Genomic DNA, 22974 nt, shown 5'->3' with positions numbered 1-22974 from the left:
TATGATAATCTTATTCATCACCGAAGTCCATAAATAATCCTTGACAACTATGCTCAAATCTTAGCTTTGCTATTTTGCATCTAATTCGGGCATCTCTTATCTGTTGGTCAAACAGCATATTACAACGTTGATCCATGATAAATTGCAGCTCCTCCGGATAGATTGCATTGTAAAACACCAGAGGATACGGCTCTTCTAAGCCAATCCGCTTCTCATCATATGCTTCACCTCGTCCATCTTTTAGAATTGCCCATATTATCTTCCTAACCATGTTATGCAGGAATGCACGTGCCTTGATATCCAAATAATACATATCACCATCATCAATGATTCTGCATTCGTCTATGGTTCGTTCATACAAGGCATTCTTGTCTGAATGCTTGCAAAAATAGTAGAAATTCGTCATCCCCTTGATTCTATGTGTTGAGTCCTGCATCTTGCTCAAATCAAGACTATCTTTGTGAAAATAATACCTGTACTGTCGCTGTATGCATGTAAACCTTGCACTGAAGTCATCAGGAACAGGCGCCCATCCAATCACACGAATGTCTTCAGGAAGGTATGTATTCAAAATCAAGTCGTATCTGTATTCCTTGTGATCTTCATCTCCAAGCGTATATCCTCTGCTTGGATTGGCTATTCTTGACACAACATGTACTGAAGCTATCATTCCTACTGCACTAACTCCTGCATCTGTCCGTCCTGCATACACAAGCTTACTTCCAAGTCCTGTTATCTCAAGTGCATTCGAAATATATCCATCAATTGTCTGTTTTCCAAACTGCCTGGCCACTCCACTGTATTTCCTTCCATCATAAGATATTTTTAAAGCAACCATTCGCATGCAAATGCCTGTAAATGTTTTTTTGTGTACTTTTGGCTGGTATAGAAATTCAATTAGCTTGTCTTTGTCCAATGTTTGTAAATATTCGTAATAGTCGTTCAGCATTCAGGGATAATTTTCTTATCTTTACAAAAACCGTTGACAAGTAGTAAATTTCACTTATATGTAGTTATATGTACTTCAGTTATAAAAACCTATATAAACTTCATTTCCGTACACACTTCAGTTATAAATCGCATTCTTTAGAAGCCCTCATACAGATGTCTTTATGGACAATCAGGCTATATCAGTACTTTGCATTCAAATCATTCACCCCGTTTCTCTCATTCATGGTTCCGTATCTTGTTGAGAAGAAAGGATTCTCAATTAATGAAATGCATAATAGCTTCAGTCCGCTGTTTTTCATCTCATCGACGGTCGTCTCGCTTGTTTCTTTCCTGATTATAGAACTTCTTGGTAACAAGATGAGTCTGTTTGCTGATACTATGCTTGAAATAATTGTGTATCTGATCCTCATGTTCATGCCATTCAGAAGCACACTTCTTATTTCAACTGCATATGTGCTTCATGGGGCAACCACATCGTTTGGTGTTGTTATGAAGTCCATCCTCAACTCTACTGCAGACAAGAACGAAGACAAGAATGTCATTCTTTCCACAGCCACCAGCATTAAGACATTCGTAGGTGTTGTTTCATCTTGGCTTGGCCAGGACATCATAATGTGTGGAGGAACACACCTTGTGAACATGTGTGTGTCTCTTTCAGGATTGCTCCTTGCATTGATCACCACATTGATTCTTCCTGGTGCAGGTCATACAGTAGAGAATGCAAAGTTTGTGGACAGCATTAAAACACCCGCAGAAATGTGGAAAAAGATGAAAAATGCATATTCAAAAGATGTGATTGTTGCATCAACGCTTTCGTCGTCAGCGGGTATTCTTTACATATGCTTGTCCTTCTATTCAGCAGGGATCTTTCTTGAGAAAAAAAGTGGTATTGAAAGCAACATGAGGATAAATAGAATGATGTTTTTGATTGCAAAGCCTGTGCGCCTTCTTTCATACACGATAATTAAGCTATTTTCGCTTATGGATAGTTCTGTTGTTTATCATATGAATCCAAGCAAGGCAGTGATAATCCATGGATACATTGATGGATGCTCCAAGATTTTGTCGTCTCTGATAGGTCTTCAGGTAACAAGGGTTGTTTCTAAGGGCATGTGCATTCCATTTGGATTTGTGGCTTCTGCAGTTGCAATGGCGTTTGCCTTTCTTCTGTGGATGTCATCATCCATGTCATACTCGTATATGTTCTATATTCTTTCGTTCATCGCATCTTCCATATGCAAAACAATAGCAAACATGGGCTTACAGAATGTGTGCGATGCAACTCAGTATAAGTTTATTCTGAGTTTCAACCTGTTTTTGTCATCGTTCATACACATTTCGATCACATTCTATTCCAAGCAGCAACTCTTGAGCCTGAGATCCAAGCTTATGGTTTATTTCTATGTAAATATATTTTTTATTACGATTGCGCTTGTTTTATGGATGCATTGATGAGTTGATAATTGAGTATATAAACTGTATAACTATTTATTTTCTTGATGATTAAATATATAAACTGTAGAATTGTTTTTTTGTGATTTGATTTATGCATAGCTCCTGTAGATTCCTGAACAGATCAAAAATTACTTAGATGCATGGGCTGATGAGCAAGAAAGATTTGTCAAGGATGTCAAGGAGTATTGGGATCGATTCAACATTTGATGCTGATGAGTATGGAACAATTGTAATGGACACTCCTGTGAGGAAATGTAGAGTAGGTAAGGATGTAAAAACGGTTGAGCATTCAATGGTCAATCCAAACATACAAAGATCACTACCAAGAGGGTGGTGCTTATATGCATCAATTGCGATTCCATATGTATTAATACTTGCACTGTTTCTCAAAAAGCCAGCAGACTCTATGATGATGATTAGCTTAATGGAAGAAATCGATATTTTGAGAGCTGAAAATAATGCCATAAATCAACTTATAAAAGGCATGAAGGAATCCAGGGAAATCAATCATGCAAAGATTGAGGAAGGTGCAATAGTAAGGATTGATGAACCTTCGCAGCTGTATTCATACGGATTTCTTGGACTTAGGAAGCATGCCAGTCCTGATGTAGTGCTTAGTGAAAGACTCGATGAAGGAGAATGCCTGGCATTCAAGGGTAACAACGCCAAGTTTTCGATTGACTTTGGAGCTGAGATTGAGATAAATAAGGTTGGGATATATCATCCGCTTACAAAACATACGAGCAGTGCGGTGCGTGAGTTTGAGGTCTTTATTAAGAATAGTAAAGAGTATCGCAGCATAGGTGTATATGAATATGATACTCATGCATGTGGACTTCAGAGATTTGATGTTGGTAGTCATAAGGCACTTTCGATTGATTTTGTTGCCAAAAGCAATGGGGGAAATAAGAACTTTACCTGTTTTTACAAAGTGTATCTTATTGGAAATAAATGAGTATGGACTTATATTTTGAGTGTGTTATTTATGCAACACCGATGTGTATAAGTACAAAGCATAATTTTGTGCTTAATTAATCTTGTGTGATCATGCATAATCTGATTTATAGTGAGTGAGTATGTGAAGTCTTGTACAGACTTTGATAACCCATACAATGGCAAAGAATGATGAAAAGACAAGCATCACACGACTGGCAATTGTCAATCCCGAGTTGTGCAAACCTTCGCAGTGTGCCTCTGAATGCAAGAAGGCATGTCCTGTAAATAAAACAGGGCGAGAGTGTATAAGGATAACACGAAAGTCTGAAATATCTGAAATCCTGTGCATTGGATGCTCGGCATGCCAGAAAAAGTGTCCTTTCAAAGCAATCACAATAATAAATCTACCCACAAGCCTGGATAAAGAGATATCGCATAGATACGGAGAAAATGGTTTTAAAGTGCACAGGCTCCCGATCCCAAAGCCAGGCAAAGTTCTTGGACTTGTTGGAACAAACGGAATTGGAAAGAGTAGCGCATTGAAGATCCTCTCTGGCGACATAAAGCCGAACCTTGGAGATTACAAGAACGAGCCTTCATGGGAGCGCATTCTTAACCATTACAAAGGTTCTGAGCTACAAGGATACTTTAACAAGGTAATCGATGGCCAGCTGAAAATAACATCAAAAATCCAATACATAGACAGACTTCCAAAGCTATTGAAAAAGAAGTTTGGAGTAGAAATTAAAAGCAAATTGGAAAAGCTTGCAATAAATAATGATGCAAGAAACAAGGATGCACTTGGAGATGCAAAGAATGAGCCGGATAAACTTGAAAACAAACTACTTGTTATTGATGTTATAAATGATATGGATCAAAGAGGCAAAAAAGAGTACTATATCGATGCAATGTGTCTTCAGAACATCCTCAACAGAGATGTTGAAGAATTGAGTGGAGGAGAACTGCAAAGATTTTCTTTGGCTCTGGCATTCATGCAAGAAAGCGATGTTTACATATTTGATGAGCCATCCAGCTATCTTGATGTTAAACAGAGATTGTCAGCAGCAAAAGAGATTAGAGAACTTTGCCAGGACAACAAGTATGTAATTGTTGTTGAGCACGACCTGGCGATCCTAGACTTGATGAGTGACTTTGGATGTGTACTTTATGGACAACCAGGAGCATATGGTGTGATTACAACGCCATACTCAATCAAATCTGCAATCAACATCTTCCTGGACGGATACATCCCAACAGAAAATATGAAGTTCAGGTCTTCAGAGCTCAAGTTCGACATTTCTGAACGACCCACGGATTCATCAGACAGGAAGAACCAGTATTTCTATAAAGCAATGAAAAAGACATATGGCGAGTTTTCACTCAATGTCAGTGCTGGAGCATTCAATGACTCTGAAATAATTGTGTTTCTAGGCGAAAATGGCATGGGAAAAAGCACTTTAGTGGGGTTAATAGCAGGGATTATAAAGCCAAACAACGATGAGGAGTTTTCAAAGCTCAGCTGCAGCCTTAAGCCACAGAAAATCCTTCCGAAATTCAAAGGAACCGTTAGAGAGTTGTTATCTTCAAAGATCAGGTCCTCGTTCATCAATCCATCGTTCATGAATGACATCCTCAAGCCGCTGTGTATTGAATACACCTACGATCAGCAAGTGCAGAACCTTAGCGGAGGAGAACTACAGAGAATCGCAATTGCAATGTGCCTTGGAAAGGAAGCAAACATATACCTGATTGACGAGCCTTCTGCATTCCTGGATTCTGATCAGCGAATAGCAATATCAAAGGTTATAAAGCGGTTTATATATTCAAACAATAAGATTGCATTTGTTGTTGAACATGACCTGATAGTTGGGACGTATCTTGCAGACAAGGTAATAGTGTTTCAAGGCGAACCTGGAATATCCAGCACTGCAACACCTCCCATGGATATTTTAAACGGAATGAACACATTTCTTAAGAGTCTGGATGTTACATTCCGAAGAGACCCGGCAAATCTTAGGCCAAGAATCAACAAGCCAGGATCTGCAAAGGACAGAACACAGAAGGAAAACAACCAATATTTCTTCTCCTGAACTAAACACTTTTATTACTTACTTCTCCTAAACTAAACATTTTATTACTTACTATACTTCTTGTTGTCCTTCTTACTCATTGTGGTTTTGTTTCTGCTTCCCTTTCCACCCTCCCAGAAAGTGGTTGATCTGTTCATTTTCATTCCGCAAGCACACTCTTTAGTAACACCCTGCTCCTTAGAGCATAGCCCGCACACCATCTTGTTTGCCATCTCATGGACGTGCTGATTGTCTTCATCATGACATATATCACATGGATACAGCGCGTTACAGCATGGAAACCGGAACCACCTGTACGATTTCTTGTAATGCTTGCATGCACCAGCATTTGGAAGAGGATGCCCAGGCTTTATGATCTCACCTTTATTCTTCTCAATCAGCATCATCTGCATAACCTTTATGCGCATGTTTGAAAAACATTCATAGCATTTCATGCTAAACACATCACCAACTCCTAGCTCGTTAGTTTCATAATTCATCTGGCAATTATCACAGCTAAATTGGTATTTGCTTGTATCAAGCAATATCAGGCTGCATCCTCCTAGCTTTAGAAACCCTAGAAAATCAATCGAAAGTGTGGGAATGTATAGCACATCTAATCTCTTCATGCATCCAGGACAATCCATCGATTCATGTGTTCTAACCTTCCTTTTGCATCTATTGCATTCAATCTGAACATTGAGTCTTTCGCATACCACAAAGCTCATGCTCTTATCAAATTCAACCTTTACATTTGGTACGACATTTCGATTCATTACAAAGCGATGGCTCCTTGGCAGTTCAAATGGCCTCATTACAACATCATCACCATTACCTGAATCTTCGTGTATCTCAGGACATTCTCCCCTGAAAAAAGTTTCAAGACTACATTCCAAAAGCTTCACGTACTTCTCAATGTCTCCTTTGAAATATGCTTCCATGTTGTTTCTTATGACTGAAGGTATCATCTTGCTCATTACCCTGACCTTGTTATGCACCTCATCATACTCAACCACCACTTCGTTTATGTCATATATGAAGTTATCTGGTATGTTCAGATACACATTAACTTTCCCTTCTTTTCTATCAATCCTATTTCGATTCATGAATCCCATTAAGGTCCATTAAAATTCACATTAAATCGTATCTCACAAGCACATTATTCATCACATCAAATACAATATTCGTTTATTTACCAGACAATCCTTTACAGCACACACTCTGTCTCACACTAGAACTTATTATTGTTGAACGCACCAAAAAAATTGGTCTTTATAGCAATAAAAACAATAAACACCGCAATAATTATAAGGATCCCATAGAAAATCATTCTTTTTATCCGAGTGGCCCGGATCTGGTATACCAATGCAGACTCAAGATCGGCATTTGCTGCAGTCGTGTTTTCACGCGCTGCAATCAACTCATCGTTGATGGAATCAACAACACTCGTGCGCTTAGACACCTCCTGGCTGATCAGGTTAAGAAGGTCCACTATCTCTTGCACCATCTCCTCAATCTTCTTGATGTTCTTTTTTCTATTCTCTGCTTCCTCTAGAATGCCCCTTGCTGAGTTGGCGCCGAGTGCAAATGCAGATTCAATCTTCGAGCCATCTTCGTCTTCAATAAACTCCTCTATTTCTCTTTCTGTTGCATCGGGCTTTGCAATAATGTATTGCATCCGGAACTTATCCACCTCGTCCTCTCGATGCTTTATCTGTGCTTCTCTGTATCTATTGATTACCTTAGTAAGCTTCATTGACTGTGCCTGGAGGTGGAGATTCCTTGTCTGACAGTAAAACCCATTGTTCTTCTTTTCTTTCTCCATCGACGCAGTTTCATCTGCAAAGTCGTCTATCTTTCCCTTGATCCTCATTGAAAGCGCCCTGAACCGCTCGTTAAGAACATCAATCTGGTTGTTGAGCGTCTTCTCCTTGTCCTTGCTCAGCACCGAACTGTTCTTCTGGGAACTCAAGTAGTCTATACTGGTTGTGTACGAATCCAGTGTTTCTATGTCATTCAGGATCCTTTTGGACTCCTTTACAAAGTCCTGCATCTCCAGTAAGGCAGCTCCAACATTTATTTTTAAACATTTCTTTAGCACATGAATTCTTCCCATGGCAAAGATAATTGGTGCACATCTATCAATAAGCAATGGAATTCATACTGTACAAGAACAAATGGATTTGCTTGAACTGGATACATGCGCAATATTCCTTAAGAATCAAAAGCGGTATTCTTCTGCTCCACTCAGCGATACTGCTGCACAAATGTTCCACAAAAATATTCGCCTTCCAGAGCTTATTGTACCACACTCTTCATATCTTGTGAACCTTGCCACAGATTCAGCTCAGAAAGGCATGGAGTGCTTTATAGATGATCTCAAAAGATGCAATTCATTGGGAATCAAAATGTACAACATCCATCCTGGAAGCAGCAAAGGTGGGAGTGTTCAGAGTGCACTTGCCAACATCAGCAGAAACATAAACACAGCTCTGGCTACAGTTCCGGATGTTATTGTCTTGATAGAAAATATGGCTGGGCAAGGCAATGTTCTTGCAAGTAGCTTCGAACAAATAAGAGATATAATTGGTGCTGTGGATGATAAACAGCGTGTGGGTGTTTGTCTTGATACGTGTCATCTTTTTGGTTCAGGATTTGACATACGCACCGAAGAACGATTTGCAGAGGTCATAAAAAGATTTGATCAGACAGTAGGCATCCAGTACCTTAAGGCAATGCATATCAATGACAGCAAGCAACCACTTGGCTCCCGTAAAGACAGGCATGAGTCAATAGGAAAAGGACTGATTGGGTGCGATGCATTCAGGTTCATCATGAATAGCAATTTTTCTGATGACATTCCACTAATTCTAGAAACACCAGATCAAGGAATTTACAAACATGAAGCAAGACTTCTAAGAAGCTTTATCAATATCTGATATATTGCCACAATTTCATAATCCATACTGGTTCTGCTCAGACATATGAAAAAATCAAGACTCTCTATAATTAAAATTTATTCTCCACTAACATCCGGATTGTATTCATGTATTCCATTTGAATACTGTATATGTGCATCATCCATTATGCCAATCGATTACACCAACACTTCTATGAATGATGCTCTTTCACCTGGTATTTTCATCGCTTCTGTTATCTGCTTGTCAGTTTTAGAAAAGTCATTCAAATACAGGCTCAATAGATTCATTGCTTCGCTTCTTTCCTCATCGCTTATTAGCAAACTCAGGCCTTTGTAATCATCTGTAGACAGATAGTTCTTTATCTTAATGTCCTTCTGCTCAGGAAACATCTTTGCGAATCGGGCTTCAAATACTTTACTATACGGTATCTCCCTTGACAGTAAAGTCGTGTACACAAACAGCGTGTTTTCACTTATGCTAAATGCTGCAATAATCGTATTCAGATTCGTCGCTGTCTTGATAAATATAGGAAGCTGGTCAAAATCAATATCAAAAAGAAACATCTTGTTTCTATCATTGATTATCACCATCATCTGCTCATATAGCAGAACAAGCTTGTCAGTCAAGCTTTCTCTCATCATCAGATACACAAGTGTTTCTATCATCTTCTTGTCAAACGTCTTCTTTGAAGAGTAGAAGCTATCAAGTGACAGAACCATTTCAGATGGTGACAGGTTCTTATTAGGTATCTCGTTTAGTCTGAATATATAATCAGGAATCGGTGACTGAGTCCTTATAAACACACAACAAGTCTCTTCATCAACCTGAACATTAAACCATGGCTTGCCCTCCTTGCATATCTGGTGCATCGCCTGTGTTATTGGAGATCCGCTTGGAATGCTACTCATACTGATTATTCCTGTATATCCGCTTCTATCATACAGCGTTACATTCCCACCCATTGGCTTTGCTAAAAAACTCAAGTCACGCACCGTTCGGTTCCCTTCAAAATACCCTGCATTCTTCACAGATGTCGTAAGCATCTCTGGAAACAGCATAAACGAGAACGTGACAAGAAATAGCATCAGCATAAACTCTACAACTGGCCTGTCGTCTCCCATTAGGGCTTTCTCCAAAAAAGTATTTCAAAAGGAGCTTTCCAATCACTCCTGGCTATCCAAACAAAGGAGTGTCCCTGCCGTCCCTCTTCATAAATCCAATCATTCCTTATTGACTTCAAACACTCTTGAAAATACCTTTCCAGACTTTGCTCCTGCTCTGCCTGCCTCGTCTGTGTCTCTGGAAATCATGCTAGACATCTCGTCAAGAGCTGCCTCATCCTCAGAAAGGGGTCTGAAAAGCCTACTTGAAACAATGGTCTCGTCCATGTAGTTAAACAGCTCTTCGACATCTGTCGATATATAAAGCCTTCCTCCCTTCATTAACAGGTATTCGTATACCTCCATCATTTGAGGTGACACTACACGTCCCTTCCACTTTCTTTTCTTGAAGTGAGGATCTGGAAATAACACGAAAACCTTAGACAGCTGTCTTGCCTCAAATATATTCGGAAGAAAGATCATTGCATTTGTTTTCATTATTCCTGCATTGAGCACGTTCATGCTGCTTATCATAGTCTTTACATAATCATGTACCTTATCTCTCAATTCTATTCCTAAAATGTGGTGTTCAGGATGCTTTGCAGCAACCTTCAAAAGAAATTTTCCATATCCACAGCCTATATCTACGAAATCAGGCTTTCTGGAACTGTCTATCAACTTTGTAGCGTCATCAGATATGTTACAATAAAAATACTTCGTCCAGTCTACAGATTGTGGATCTGATGGAATGTCAATGTTGTTATCCTTGAATGGGTTTGCATGTGCTCTCTGCCTGTAATCTCTTTTTTTGATGCTTGGCTGCATTCAGGGCATATCTCAATGGCACTTTGTGAACTTTCACAAGGGAATTTAATACTTGGTAATAGATAACTTGATACTTAACAATCCATAATTTCACAAGATAACCTTATACTTGACAATTCACAGCTTCATATACTTCCCAATAAATAAACTTTATAGATCACAATAAATAACTTTCATAAATGATTACATATTTTCATAGATCACATATTTCACAAGATAACTTCATAATTCACAATAAATAACTTTTATATTTCACAGTAATATCCACAATAATATTCACTGCAATACTTACACATTTAACCTGTCAATGCAAATACATATCTTCTATATATTACAACAATCTTAAAACCATTTATTATTTGATCACTCTTCTCTACGATTCTATAGCATTTGAGATCTCTGACATCGGTGACTTCATATCAATAGCCATCCCATCAACAGTAAATCCACCTTCTCCATAGAACGTGTTAGGCGTGTCTATCTGAATCGTCACTATAATCACATGATACTTCTCCTTCACTATCCGACCTATTTCAGATAAAATGCTTTCATAATCATTGATTAGCAAATCGTCAGCAAGCACCCTTATAGAAACCGCCTTTTTGTTCATCGATATCGACCATGCATAAAGCTCAACCACTCGATAGACATTCTCGATTTCCAGGACATCTGTTTTGAGTGCTTCAGTATCAAGATCCATCGGTGCACCTTCTGCAAGAATGTAGACTGCGTCTTTGCAAACAAACCCAGTCGATATTAAAACAATCACAGAGAAAAACAGCGTGCAGATCACATCCACAACTGCCTTCTCTGGGTAGAAATATGCCACCATTCCTGCAATTATCACCCCTACAGACTGTATGAGATCCCCAATCACATGCACATATGTTGCACGGATATTCAGGTTCTTATGTTTGAGCCTATGTTGGTACTCGTCATAGTGCAGTACGTACACGCATGCACAGTTCACAAAGAATCCAACTACTGCTATGCCAAAAAACATCCCTCCATCTATCTCTTCAGGATGAATGTACTTGTGGAACGACTCAATCATCAGGTATCCAACAGCTGCCCAGATAAGTCCAATTGACACTAAAGCACCTATGATCTCAATTCTGTGGTATCCAAATGTCATTCGCCTGTCCGAGGGCCACTTCGCCCATTTCAGCGAAAGCAAGCTTACAATAAATCCGAGGATATCCACCAGTAAATGCAGTGAGTCTGCAAGAAGTGACAGACTGTTTGTTTTCCAGTGCCCCCAAAGTTCAAGCATCATGAATACCAGGATGATAGCCAGTACCTTTGAAATCTTGCGAATATCTGCATCATTTGAGCATGTTGTGTGAGTGCAGTGGATTGAGTGTTTTTTGTTATGCATTTTAGATTTGTACTCTCCTAACTTTTATTCATGATCTGAAACCAATATGACACTTCTGTGGGAGTTTCTGTAATTTGTATGTGAATAATCAGGATCTACAATCAATTAATATTCAGATTAATAATCAATGCAAATAGTCAATATTCATGATGTACAATCAATCAATACATGTTGAATAGATACTCACTCATAACTGTTATGAAGTTCATAATCAAGTATTCGCAGGTGATATTTCAGGGTTTTGTTTTTGCAAAGCGTTTGTATCGATATTCTGTTGATTTTCATAATACATTTTCTAATCAAAAAGTCGAGATTTTTGTTACTGCATATGCTACTCGATTGGATGCTTGCATGTAATATTGAGCTGTAGAGTTCGTCTTTAGAACTGCCATAGAACGGCTTTCCTAGCACTGATAGCTCATATAATGAAACACCCAGCCCCCAAACATCAACGCTGTTGTTGTATGCTTCTCTAGAGATGACCTCAGGTGCCATGTAGTATGGAGTCCCAACTACATCACCAGGCAATATCTGTGAGCACATCTTTGCAAGACCAAAGTCTCCAAGTTTGAACTCAAGCACCCCTTGGCTGCCAATCAGAACCATGTTAACGAATATGTTTGAAGGTTTAACATCTCTGTGTGCAATTTGCATGTGATGCAGATAAAGTAATGCATCTGCTATTTGTGCCATTACAGACCATATCAGATAGTTCGTGGCTCTATGTCGCCTGTTGACCAAGTAGCTGATTGTCTCTGCAAGAGTGCCATGGTTGAGGTATTCCAGTATGATTGATATTCCAGAGTGTGTTGAGAATGATTCAATGAGTTTTATTGTTCGTCTGTGTGAGAGCATGGATAGTATTTTTATTTCTTGCTGTGCATATGCTTTGTATGGTATTGAGACTGATTTACACACAAGCATCTTGTCTGTGCCATCTGTTGATCTGAGCAGGTATGCTGTGCCATGTGTGCCTCTGCCAAGTTTTCTTACAAAGCGGAATCTTTGCATCACGCATGATTTTGGTGTTTTTTATTCATTATGTATTTGTAGAGCATGAACAGCAATCTTATAGATAATAGCATTTCATGCATGCCTTGATGTGTGCAAGGAAAGTAGATAAAGAATATTTGTTTGTGTATTCAAGTCATTTACATACAAAGCCTGTGTGTAAGAGGCAACGAAAGAAAACAGAAATACTTCATAGATACCAGGAACTAAAGCTTTCAGTACCGTATCCAAGTGTTTTTGAGATCGAAGATGCGACTTGTCCCGATCCTATTACATATAATCGAATAAAAGGACGTAGTGGAGTGGTTGCTGTACCAGCATATTGGAAGTTAGGATTGAAGAGAATGTTTCCACGTGAGTATGCAAAACCTAAATACCAGGTTCCTGCAAGTATTGTAAGGACAGGGATTCCAGAACTGCGAAGCCTTATGAAAGAGCGTGAGGCAGGGATGAGCTTGCGAGAAAGAGTCAAGGAAAAGCTGTATCCAAAACTCGGGAAGTCCTCAGTTAATCAGCGACTGCTCTATGATGCGTTTTTCAATGAGGAGATAGATATAAGAACAACAAGATATGGATGTGTGTTTGATCCAAGGTCTGATTACTTTGTGCATATGTACACACCTGGAAAGATAAGCCAGGAGTTAATGGATGCATTGGGAATAGATGACAAAACACCGCCTCCATGGCTTCTAGCCATGCAAAGGAATGGAATGCCGTCTTCTTATCCTGATGCATTGATACCTGGATTAAATTCACCGATTCCAAACGGATGTGTATATGGATATCAACCGAAGGGATGGGGCGAGCCTTTATATAAACTCGAAGCGAGTGATACACGCAATGAAGTTGAATATGTCTATGACGCCAACAATCAATATACAAATCTAGCGTATGTGGAATACCTGGAAGAAAGAACCAAATTAGATAAATCAATACAAATACAACCAAATACATGCCTGAATAATGAAGCAAGTAAAGTTGTATTTGATATGCCTGAACATAGAGTAAGAAAGAATATTATGAATAATGAAATCAATGAAGAAGATATAACATCAGCTAAGCAACCTAACACTAATGAAGAAGATGTAGATGCAATCCAAGTTAATCAACCTAACATTAATAAACAAGGAATAATACAAGTTAATCAACCTAACACTAATGAAGAAGGAATAATATCAGTTAAACAATCTGATAATCCTAAAGATGTTACAGATGAAAGTATCGTTCAGGAACAAATCAAAGATATAGAACAACAACAACACACTGATACAAAGAAAAACTCCAAGAATAAGAAACTTTATAAAAATATCAGATTCTGACTGCTATTATAATGCATAATAATAGGAATTATTCAGCTTCTGAATCTGAATCGCATAGAGGAGTAACTTGTGTATGCTTTTCTTGGATCTTAAGGAAAAACTCATTCTTGCCATCAACAAGCTCTTCATACACAAATAAAATAGCCATTGAGATTCCATCAACATCATCATCAAGCTCTATATCTGAGCGCTCCAGCTCATCTTCAATAAGCTCAGAAATATAATCAAGTGATTTTTCTCTATTGTACTTCCCAGTCATCAAGTGGTCCGTGATCGTGCTTATGAGACGCTCAACAGTGTTCTGATCTATTATGTTTTCAATAAGTCTGAATAAAGCAGAATTTTTTATAGTTATAGATACTCTGCTTTTCAAGATGTCCTTGTCCATGTAGGACTCGCATAATGCAAAAATATTGTTCACAAAAGGAGCTTTGCATCGGATGAATTGGCAGATATGGGAGTGTGTTAAAATCTTATAGACAGAGGGGTAAACAATGGCAAAACAGGATGCACAGAAAAAAAAACTAACACGATTCCCAATATCCAGGCTCAAGCGAATCATGCAGATGAATGAAGATATAGGCAAAATAGGCGCATCCGTCCCTGTTGTTGCAAGCAAGGCAATTGAAATGTTCCTTTCTGAAGTTGTAGAGCTTGTGCTCAAGGAGGCAAAGTCAAAGAATACATCCAGGATGTCATCCGAGTTTATACTCAATGCAATAAGCACGGACCCGAAGTTTGACTTCCTCAAAGGGACAGATCAGCTCAAAGGCAAAGAGTAGATGGCACATAAGCACATTAGCCAGCTGAGAAAGCGCGCATTACTATGCAGATCCATACACAATGCACAATAACGCAATATGTCTCAAATACAAATAAACCCAAGCTAACCTTTATTAATTAAAGCTTATCGAAGAAATCGTCAGCTGTTGGCATAATTTCACTCATCTTCTTGAGCTTCCTGACCTCCTTGACTGTCTTGAACATCAGGGAGTTAGGATCGTTCAAAGACCCAGGAAGAATTTTGTAATGAGAGAAATAAAAAGATGCACTAGCCTTTCCTCTTGTGCCAGACTTGAGGTCCTCATTGAAGGTGAACGACTCTTTCACAGGCAGTAATCCAACTATCATTGTTGTCACATTTCCAGGAAGACTTATGAAGCCCTCAGGCTCAACCTCACCCCTCTTTGATATAAGCACGGATGACGCTGCTCCTGAATGCTCATCAGGCACTGTTATTTCAACTTTGAGAATTGGCTCATAAAGCACAGGCGATGCAACAAGCAAAAGCCCTCTGCAAAGCTCCTTCACCGGTTGGATCAGCTGGTTTGCTCCTCGATGGATTGCATCAGCATGCAGCACAGCATCCTTGAGCTCAAACTTCAGCCCACTCATCTTCTCACCAATCAATGGCCCTTCCTGCACAGCCTCTCGGAATGCACTGTTGATGTGCTCCTTGATTTCATTGATAATCGAAATTCCCTTTGTCCCATCAACCATCAGGTTCTCAGGCGCAGTTTCCGGTGCATAGTACCATATCTTCTTGATCCAGTCATCTCTCATTTCCATCTTCTCTCGGAAGTTCGTCACTATGTTCTTGATCTGGTCTATCTTCATAGTCTTCAAGAACTCAACCACATTCGGCTCAATAGGCTCCACCGTCATGTATATCCTGTTGTGCTTGTTTGCAGACTTCTTCATCTTTGGCTCAGTCACTGCCTCCTTAATACCTTCAAAGTATGTCACAAGTGGGTCATCCGAAATAATCGGCACCTTTGCATACTGCTCCTCAAGGTCTTTAAGACATATTTCAAGATGCAATGCTCCTGCACATGCTATTGTATTCTGTCCCTTCTCGTTCCTCTCAACCAGACACAACGGATCAGACTGTGCAAGCTTCTTCAGCCCTTCACTAAGCTTTCCCAGATCCTCTGCTCTCTTAACAAACACTGCAACCTTCACTACCGGTGACACTGAAAACTTCATAGACTTGATGTTATAAGCATCAGTTCTGTTCGTTATAGTTCCTGTCTTCTTCAGGCAGTCATCAATACCAATTATTCCAATAATGTTCCCTGCAGGGCAGTCCGGCACGTCCTTATACCCCCTACCCATCATCACCACTGTCCTAAGTACAGACTTGTTATGCAGTAATGATGTATTTGACAGATCTTCAGACGTAGGCACATATCCAGGCTCCTGAACACGTATCTTCATCCCCGGATATATCTTTCCTGAAAATACCCTTCCAAATGCCACAAATCGATTGTCATTCGAAGGTATCATCTTCGACACATACATCATCACTGGCGCTTCATCTGCTGCATTGCAATCTCTAATTGCTATTGCCATCTCGTCATCAACCGGTCCTTCATACAAATGATCGTACTTTAGCTTTTGACTCTGAAGTGGTGATGGCAATTTCAATGCTATCTGCTCAAGAATGCAGTCTGCTGCAGGAAGCCATGTCCTCATCACATCCTTAAATAGCGACTTGCCACTTCCACTCAATACAACTCCCTTGAAGTCAACCTTGAAAAATTTCAAATACTCCTTAATTCCCTCAATGTCTCCACTGTTGCACATGTCCTTCACCTTGTATATAGGATTGAGCACATACACAACAAACGGGCTCCTTGCAGGATCGGCCTTCATCACATGCCTCATCTCAGGATCAAACGGATCGTCAGATGTGCAAGAAATATCATGTAACCACAAAAACTTTGTAAGCTTCCTCTCCCCCTCAAACCCACTCATCTTAAACTTCTCAATATAAAATTTTGCAAAAGACCTGAGTGTAAATCCCCATCCCTGCAGTCCCGAACAGAACGAAATCTCGTTCTTCTCAGGCATCAGTGATTCAACCTTGAAGTTGTATCCCAACGAGCTCATCTTTGCATTGAATCCTTCAATACGTCTCCTCAGAATCTCTCCAAACTTGTCCTGTGGATACTCAAGCTCTAATATTGCCCTGTCAAGCTTGTTAAGAACCAGCGTAGGCAGAATTCTCTCGTTCATTGCCTGCCCAAGCACCGTCTCTGTTTGAACACAGATCCCATCTACGCAATCAACCACAACTAACGCTCCATCAGTCACTCTTAATGCTGCAGTAACTTCACTGCTGAAATCCACGTGCCCCGGGCTGTCAATCAAGTTAATCAAGAACTCGGTTCCATTGGTATCGCCTTTTACGGTGTACTCCTCGAGCACATCCTTCTCAACCTGGAAATGCAGCGATATTGCTGAGCTTTTGATTGTTATTCCTCTTTTTTGTTCGTCTTCTCTCGAATCCATGTACCTTCCTCCTCCCGAATCCTTCGACACTATCTTTGCCTTGATCACAAGACAGTCAGTCAATGTACTCTTTCCGTGGTCGACATGTGCTATCACAGAAATGTTCCTGATGTTCTTTTGATTCGTCATAAGCTCGTGAACTTTATTGATATGAAAGTCCCCCATTGTGGGGTATTTTTTTTTTGTTCTAAAAACCTGCGCATTATCCAGTATCCCAGGCACTTGCAAATATCATTGAGATTATGTATTCTATATCACATACTTATGAATAAGCAATATGCAAATCACATGCATACTGTCGGTCATTAATATTATGAATAATTCATGTGCAAATCACATCAATACGATTTGTTATCAATGCATAAGTGTATATGTGTTTTGATGATACTTTAGTTGTGTTAATTCATTACAGATTACTCATATTGGAAATGCATTCTCTACACAATCAACATTATTTATTCATAATGTGCTGATGATTGAGCCATGTCCATTTGTTTTGGCAATCGCTACACCCCATGGACATACACAAGGACACAATACACAGCATTGAAGCCGACTTTAGCCAAAGACGAATAGTGACCGCATCATCAGATGGTCTAATTCGTGTGTTTTCAAATGGCCAGATCGATGCATCGGACAGTCTGGCTCTTGATTCAGAACTCAACGCAAGCCTGGGCCCTGCTACGAAGGCAATCTTTCTAGGCAATGGAGAGTTAATAGTATCTGCATACTTCTGTGGAATGGTGATTGTTTGGAAGTCTGAGGGAGGAAGGTTTGTGAAAAAACTCGAGAAGCAGCTTTTTGAGGGATCTGTAAACGATTTGGATGCAAGCTGTGTAGATGGGACATTTGTATTATACTGTGCATGTTCAGATGGTAATGTGAGGATTATGAAGATTGGTAACACACTCGGCAGTGCTGATGTGGAAGAGGTGCTCTGCCACAGGTTCGGAGTTTCGTCCATCAGTGCAACAGAGAATGGGTTTGTGAGTGGTGGAATGGATTACTCAGTGGCTATTTGGGAAAATGGCAAGGAAGTGGCAAGAATGAGGGATCACAAGGCATTTGTAAGGGATGTGGCTGTGTGTCCAACAAATGCATTTAAGATATTCTGCATGGCCAGCTGCTCAGAAGACGGAAATGTGATTATCTACACTAATAAGCAAGGTGGATATGCCACGCAAACAATAAACCTGAATGAGCCATGCTATAGTCTTTCTTGGGGTTCATCTGGATTTAGTTTGAGCGTGGGATATGGAGATTCAAAGTTCAAGTGTTTTGTTCCTGATGCAAGTGGAGCATTCAAGGAGGTTGGGCTACGAAGAGTTGAGGAGTAATAAAGATATTTTCAGTGGTATGTTTAAATAGATTATGGGTATTTATGCGTGTATATAACAATGTGTTAAAAAACATAATGTAATTGCAATAATTCAATGCATATGCTCTATAATCCAAGTGAAATGCAATAGATTGAGTAATGCATTACAAACATGAAATTTGTTTCGCAAATGGTCAATCAAAACAATGTTTCGCACAAGGTTAGAGAATCTTGTGGGTGTGCTTGCAGCGATTGGCATAGAATCGCCATGTCCGAAACGCTTTTGAGAAAATGTTTTATGAAAAGTATTTAAATATCAAGCTGTGTTTCCTCACTACCACATGCTACTATTTCTGCTTTATCTTTGCAGTATGGCAGCAGATGCTGGACTAGACTTTGGAAACAGGGCTGAAAGGCAAAGCAAGTTGAATTCCATTCGCCATCATGATTACGAGCATAGCGACGATGGGTATAAAGAGCATAAAATGTATGAGTATAAAGAAGATCCCCATGAAGCCACTGTGATTACAAATGAATATCCTGAAACCATATATCATGATGTTCCGCATATGAATGATGAAGACTCTTCACATGAGCAGATGAAGGAAAGCATTAATGCACCTGATTCAGGTAATGGATATAAAGATGCTATTGATAGTGGTGATCCCTCATTCCATCCATATCAAGAAGGCATACTCAGCCATCTTATAGGCAATATGCCATCTGCGATTTCTGGATTTGCAGATATTACCGAGACACCGACTGAGATTAAAAGCGCACCTCCAAATTATGCATATCCGAATGAAACATATGTTTCTGAAGATAACATACTGACAGGGAGAACAAACATTCAGCAGGACAAGATCAATCATCTAATAGCAGAAGGAAAGCCAATAGACAATGCGAATCCATCGAACGTGTACAATACTCTTATGTCGATCGGCCACTCGAAACCTGTGGCGACTGGTGTTGCCAATGAGATCAGGAATGCAAATGTCATTGAGGAAATGAGGATTAAGAAAGCACAAGAGCTGTCTTTGCCTGCAAAAAGTCCGTCGTATGTTTCTCAGATTGATCTTGCAAAGTTCAAGAACTCGAAGGATGTCATTTCAGATTTTGAGAGAGACATGTCTGAGAAGATGACGCTTGAGTCTCGCCTTGCAAGTACGAATTCTATAGTGAAAGCCAAGTTTGATGCGCTTCAAACAAGAAATTATGCAAATAACTACAATCAAGGGCTTGCAAAAGGACTGAAAGCTGAGATGGCAGACGATCAGGCAATGAACATGGCCGATCTTGGATATCAGGAAGCAAGACGAATAGCAGCGATATCAGGAGGAGGACAGCAGGTTGCAAAGCTTGCGGAAGACAAGATAAAAATTGAGCAAGAAAATGCAGGCAAGATTGCAAATTCGCCGCCTGGCATCCGTTCTGAATTGATCAGTGAAAAGATAAAAGCAATGAATGCCAAGAATCTTGAAAACATGGAGAACTTCACTAATGATCTGACGAAGATGCATATTGAAGAGCCAATTGAAAGGGCACACCAGAAGCTCAAGTTGGCAAGTGAATTGAAGGAGGAGGCATATGAAGAGGCAATAACGCATCCGGTTGTGAGCGAAAAGATCCTAAGAGACATTGCCAATGTTAACATGTCAGACCTTGACAAGGCGCAGAATGATCTTCAGAACATTGAGAGCCATCGTTTGATGACTGGCAGTAGGGTGAATGCGCTTGATTTGCTACATGATGTAAGCAATCAGAAAACAATTGACCGTGTGAACAAGATCAATGAGCTGAATGAGCTGAATGCGATTGCAGCACAGAGGGATGCAGACAATAAGAATGCGCTAAAAGCAGCTGAAGAGCACAATGCACTTGAAAAAGAAAGCGAAATGATTGGCCAAGAAGGTAAGGAAGCGTTTAAGCAAGTGTTTAGGAGGACGCATAATATGGCTGAGGCAGATCGGGCAAGAAATGAGGCAGAGAAAAAGAAAAGAAACAGATTGTCTATTGAAAGAGAGAAGAGGATGAAAGAACTGGAAGATATGTTTTCAAGCAGGAACATTGGGCTGAGTTCAGCAATCAAGGAAGAGATTAGACATGTAGCAACAGCACATGCAGGGCAGACTGAGGTTGGTGACAGCCTTGAGGATCTCCAAAGGAAAATTATTGAAGCTGAGAAGCGTAAGACAAACATTGAAGAACTACAGAAGGAAACAATGACTCCGGTGAAAGTCAAGGAAGCTATTCCATCGAATGTAAGTAGTGTTGGGATACAGAATACAAAAATGAAGCTTCCATTGAAGGGATTCAGCAATGAGGAGGCGAAGACAGAGGAGGAGGCAATTGTACAACGTATACAGATGAAAAGAAGAGATCAAGTAAGGAACAGGGTGATTGAAACACAGATTGAGACCGGTCTGAATGTACTTGAAACTGATGATGGATACACACATATTTCTGAAGCAGCAGAGAAGATGGATATAAGCAAAGGAAAGATATATTATCCGAAGAATGCAAAGGGATTGATGGAGAAGCAAGGACTTGACACATCGATGCTGAAGCACAGATTCAACACTGGAGAAAGAACAGACATTGACAAGGGAGTTGAGTATTATGAAGCGGATGTAAATGGGTTTAGCCTTGATCTTCCGTCTCCGTTAGATCCGATTCCTACGTCTGCAATTACAAACGGGAAGACAAGCCTGGACATTGGCCATGCATCTGAGATCCATATAGACGAGGGTGTGTTGATACAAAAGCCCTGGGATGAGTTTGTCAAGGATGTCAGGCCATCGGTTAACGAAGGGCATTTGCAAGAGGCACAAGCAATGGAGATTATGCATAGGAAGTCACTGATTGAGCAGGAGAACAAGAAGAAGAACCTTGAGGAGATAGACGTGAGTGTGATTACGAATCCCGATGGTGCTGAGTATGTCGAGGTTGTTCCACCCTATGGAGTGACTGAGATCCTTCCAATGAGCCAGGCAATTGCAAGTCTTAAGAGCATTGGAACACAATCTGTTGATGCAGTAAGCGAGGAGACAAAGCGCCATAACAAGAATATTCTTCTTGACATGGCATCCAACAAATTGCAAACTGATGTGGAGACTGAGTTTATTCTTGATATCCTTAGCAACATGGAGAAGTCTGGAAACGTAAGCAATCTTTCAAAGAAGAATCCGTTCAATGGAACCATTGATGAGACGAAGGCAAAGATCGTTGACAAGCATGTGAACGAGATGATTGAGGAGAATATTTCGACATCAAACACAGTTGAGAGCAATGTTAGAAACAATATCCTTAGGAATGCTGAGCAGTATTCGAAGCAGTTAGGAGTCAGCACGCAGTCGTTCATTGAGATGGTCTCGAAGGTCTTTGACAACATTATTACGCAGATGAATATATACAACCAGTCTCCGATCAAGAGCAGGAAGGAAGTCGCAAACACTCAGTTCTACAAGTACATTACAAGTATTTTACCAAGTGGCACTAATGTGGACTCAAAGACGGTAGTCAAGATATTCTTGAATAACATAGCGAAGGAGACAAATAGGCCAGACACAGTTGATGGAGAAGTGGTAAGCACAACTAAGGTTCAGAGTGACCAGCCTATCATCGCAACACGTAGCATACCTACGCCAACAGGGATTCAGAATATGATTTACAATCTAACGCCTAAGAAAAAAGCGCCCAGCAACCAACCAAGCACTAACGTTCCGGATAACTCACAGATTCTTACAAAGTTTAATCTGAACAATCCGAATAAGCCGCTTACGGTGCCAAGAACCAAGCCGAACAAGCCACAGGAAGTACCGCCTACAACTACACCTTCTAATGCAGCTCCAGGTACACCGCCTACAACTACCACTACAACTACTACAACTAGGCCAAAAAATCTACCTAATAATCTGGCTAACATTTTCAAAATTCCTGGAACATCAAACCCTAATACTACTACGCCAGGAGAATCTAATAATGCACCTGCAGGCAATAAACCTTCACAGGAAGCACCAGGCAATCAAACAACTGGTAATGAGCCTACGAATGGTACAACAAACAGTCCAGCTGGCAATGTACCTAGTATTAATAATCCTCAAGGCACACTAGGTAATGAAACGACAGGCAAGCCTGATACGAATGCCCCAGGCAGTGTCGAAGGAGCACCCAGCAATCAGCCAAGTAATACACCCAACACGTCTGAATCATCAACTGGTACACCAGGCACAAGTACTACACCTAATCAAAACGCACCTGATGCTACGCAACCAGGCACCGGTACTAATCTTACTCCTAACACACCCAATACACCACCGGGAACAGGATCAGACAGTGGAGAAAGAGCACCAATCCATCCATTATCTCTTATTCCCCCGCGGAATCTTTAATTGAAG

The 22974-nt window shown here is 40.1% G+C and overlaps 17 protein-coding genes across 17 annotated transcripts; 8 read left to right on the top strand and 9 right to left on the bottom strand.

The window, feature by feature from the left end:
• Nucleotides 1–10: 10 nt before the first annotated feature.
• Nucleotides 11–949, bottom strand: M896_121490 (tRNA pseudouridine synthase domain-containing protein; the record flags this gene model as incomplete). Its single annotated transcript, XM_014707482.1, has 1 exon — nt 11–949. The coding sequence occupies one exon, from the start codon at nt 947–949 to the stop codon at nt 11–13; it is 939 nt and encodes a 312-aa protein (XP_014562968.1).
• Nucleotides 950–1104: 155 nt separating this feature from the next.
• On the top strand, nt 1105–2403 carry M896_121480 (uncharacterized protein; the record flags this gene model as incomplete). The annotated part of the gene is made up of 1 exon (XM_014707481.1): nt 1105–2403. The coding sequence occupies one exon, from the start codon at nt 1105–1107 to the stop codon at nt 2401–2403; it is 1299 nt and encodes a 432-aa protein (XP_014562967.1).
• Nucleotides 2404–2554: 151 nt separating this feature from the next.
• On the top strand, nt 2555–3361 carry M896_121470 (putative spindle pole body associated protein; the record flags this gene model as incomplete). Its single annotated transcript, XM_014707480.1, has 1 exon — nt 2555–3361. One exon carries the CDS (start codon nt 2555–2557, stop codon nt 3359–3361), a length of 807 nt encoding a protein of 268 aa, XP_014562966.1.
• A 157-nt stretch (nt 3362–3518) lies between these two features.
• M896_121460 (ATPase domain 1 of RNase L inhibitor) lies at nt 3519–5432 on the top strand (the record flags this gene model as incomplete). The annotated part of the gene is made up of 1 exon (XM_014707479.1): nt 3519–5432. The coding sequence occupies one exon, from the start codon at nt 3519–3521 to the stop codon at nt 5430–5432; it is 1914 nt and encodes a 637-aa protein (XP_014562965.1).
• A 44-nt stretch (nt 5433–5476) lies between these two features.
• M896_121450 (uncharacterized protein) lies at nt 5477–6526 on the bottom strand (the record flags this gene model as incomplete). The annotated part of the gene is made up of 1 exon (XM_014707478.1): nt 5477–6526. The coding sequence occupies one exon, from the start codon at nt 6524–6526 to the stop codon at nt 5477–5479; it is 1050 nt and encodes a 349-aa protein (XP_014562964.1).
• Nucleotides 6527–6642: 116 nt separating this feature from the next.
• Nucleotides 6643–7464, bottom strand: M896_121440 (subunit of t-SNARE complex; the record flags this gene model as incomplete). Its single annotated transcript, XM_014707477.1, has 1 exon — nt 6643–7464. The coding sequence occupies one exon, from the start codon at nt 7462–7464 to the stop codon at nt 6643–6645; it is 822 nt and encodes a 273-aa protein (XP_014562963.1).
• Nucleotides 7465–7525: 61 nt separating this feature from the next.
• Nucleotides 7526–8350, top strand: M896_121430 (putative endonuclease; the record flags this gene model as incomplete). The annotated part of the gene is made up of 1 exon (XM_014707476.1): nt 7526–8350. One exon carries the CDS (start codon nt 7526–7528, stop codon nt 8348–8350), a length of 825 nt encoding a protein of 274 aa, XP_014562962.1.
• Nucleotides 8351–8508: 158 nt separating this feature from the next.
• On the bottom strand, nt 8509–9453 carry M896_121420 (uncharacterized protein; the record flags this gene model as incomplete). The annotated part of the gene is made up of 1 exon (XM_014707475.1): nt 8509–9453. The coding sequence occupies one exon, from the start codon at nt 9451–9453 to the stop codon at nt 8509–8511; it is 945 nt and encodes a 314-aa protein (XP_014562961.1).
• Nucleotides 9454–9552: 99 nt separating this feature from the next.
• Nucleotides 9553–10257, bottom strand: M896_121410 (putative S-adenosylmethionine-dependent; the record flags this gene model as incomplete). The annotated part of the gene is made up of 1 exon (XM_014707474.1): nt 9553–10257. The coding sequence occupies one exon, from the start codon at nt 10255–10257 to the stop codon at nt 9553–9555; it is 705 nt and encodes a 234-aa protein (XP_014562960.1).
• A 373-nt stretch (nt 10258–10630) lies between these two features.
• M896_121400 (putative inorganic ion transport protein) lies at nt 10631–11635 on the bottom strand (the record flags this gene model as incomplete). Its single annotated transcript, XM_014707473.1, has 1 exon — nt 10631–11635. One exon carries the CDS (start codon nt 11633–11635, stop codon nt 10631–10633), a length of 1005 nt encoding a protein of 334 aa, XP_014562959.1.
• A 183-nt stretch (nt 11636–11818) lies between these two features.
• M896_121390 (NIMA-like serine/threonine kinase) lies at nt 11819–12646 on the bottom strand (the record flags this gene model as incomplete). Its single annotated transcript, XM_014707472.1, has 1 exon — nt 11819–12646. One exon carries the CDS (start codon nt 12644–12646, stop codon nt 11819–11821), a length of 828 nt encoding a protein of 275 aa, XP_014562958.1.
• Nucleotides 12647–12723: 77 nt separating this feature from the next.
• On the top strand, nt 12724–13965 carry M896_121380 (uncharacterized protein; the record flags this gene model as incomplete). The annotated part of the gene is made up of 1 exon (XM_014707471.1): nt 12724–13965. One exon carries the CDS (start codon nt 12724–12726, stop codon nt 13963–13965), a length of 1242 nt encoding a protein of 413 aa, XP_014562957.1.
• Nucleotides 13966–13993: 28 nt separating this feature from the next.
• On the bottom strand, nt 13994–14353 carry M896_121370 (uncharacterized protein; the record flags this gene model as incomplete). The annotated part of the gene is made up of 1 exon (XM_014707470.1): nt 13994–14353. The coding sequence occupies one exon, from the start codon at nt 14351–14353 to the stop codon at nt 13994–13996; it is 360 nt and encodes a 119-aa protein (XP_014562956.1).
• A 106-nt stretch (nt 14354–14459) lies between these two features.
• M896_121360 (subunit of class 2 transcription repressor NC2) lies at nt 14460–14747 on the top strand (the record flags this gene model as incomplete). The annotated part of the gene is made up of 1 exon (XM_014707469.1): nt 14460–14747. The coding sequence occupies one exon, from the start codon at nt 14460–14462 to the stop codon at nt 14745–14747; it is 288 nt and encodes a 95-aa protein (XP_014562955.1).
• A 118-nt stretch (nt 14748–14865) lies between these two features.
• Nucleotides 14866–17424, bottom strand: M896_121350 (translation elongation factor; the record flags this gene model as incomplete). Its single annotated transcript, XM_014707468.1, has 1 exon — nt 14866–17424. One exon carries the CDS (start codon nt 17422–17424, stop codon nt 14866–14868), a length of 2559 nt encoding a protein of 852 aa, XP_014562954.1.
• A 350-nt stretch (nt 17425–17774) lies between these two features.
• M896_121340 (uncharacterized protein) lies at nt 17775–18596 on the top strand (the record flags this gene model as incomplete). Its single annotated transcript, XM_014707467.1, has 1 exon — nt 17775–18596. The coding sequence occupies one exon, from the start codon at nt 17775–17777 to the stop codon at nt 18594–18596; it is 822 nt and encodes a 273-aa protein (XP_014562953.1).
• Nucleotides 18597–18918: 322 nt separating this feature from the next.
• Nucleotides 18919–22968, top strand: M896_121330 (uncharacterized protein; the record flags this gene model as incomplete). The annotated part of the gene is made up of 1 exon (XM_014707466.1): nt 18919–22968. One exon carries the CDS (start codon nt 18919–18921, stop codon nt 22966–22968), a length of 4050 nt encoding a protein of 1349 aa, XP_014562952.1.
• Nucleotides 22969–22974: the final 6 nt, after the last annotated feature.

This window comes from Ordospora colligata (genome assembly GCF_000803265.1).
Source record: "Ordospora colligata OC4 chromosome Unknown contig_12, whole genome shotgun sequence".
In the NCBI taxonomy this organism is placed as follows: domain Eukaryota; kingdom Fungi; phylum Microsporidia; family Ordosporidae; genus Ordospora; species Ordospora colligata.
The sequence above is the reverse complement of the archived record's forward strand: the minus strand, read 5'-3'. Positions and strand labels throughout refer to the sequence as shown.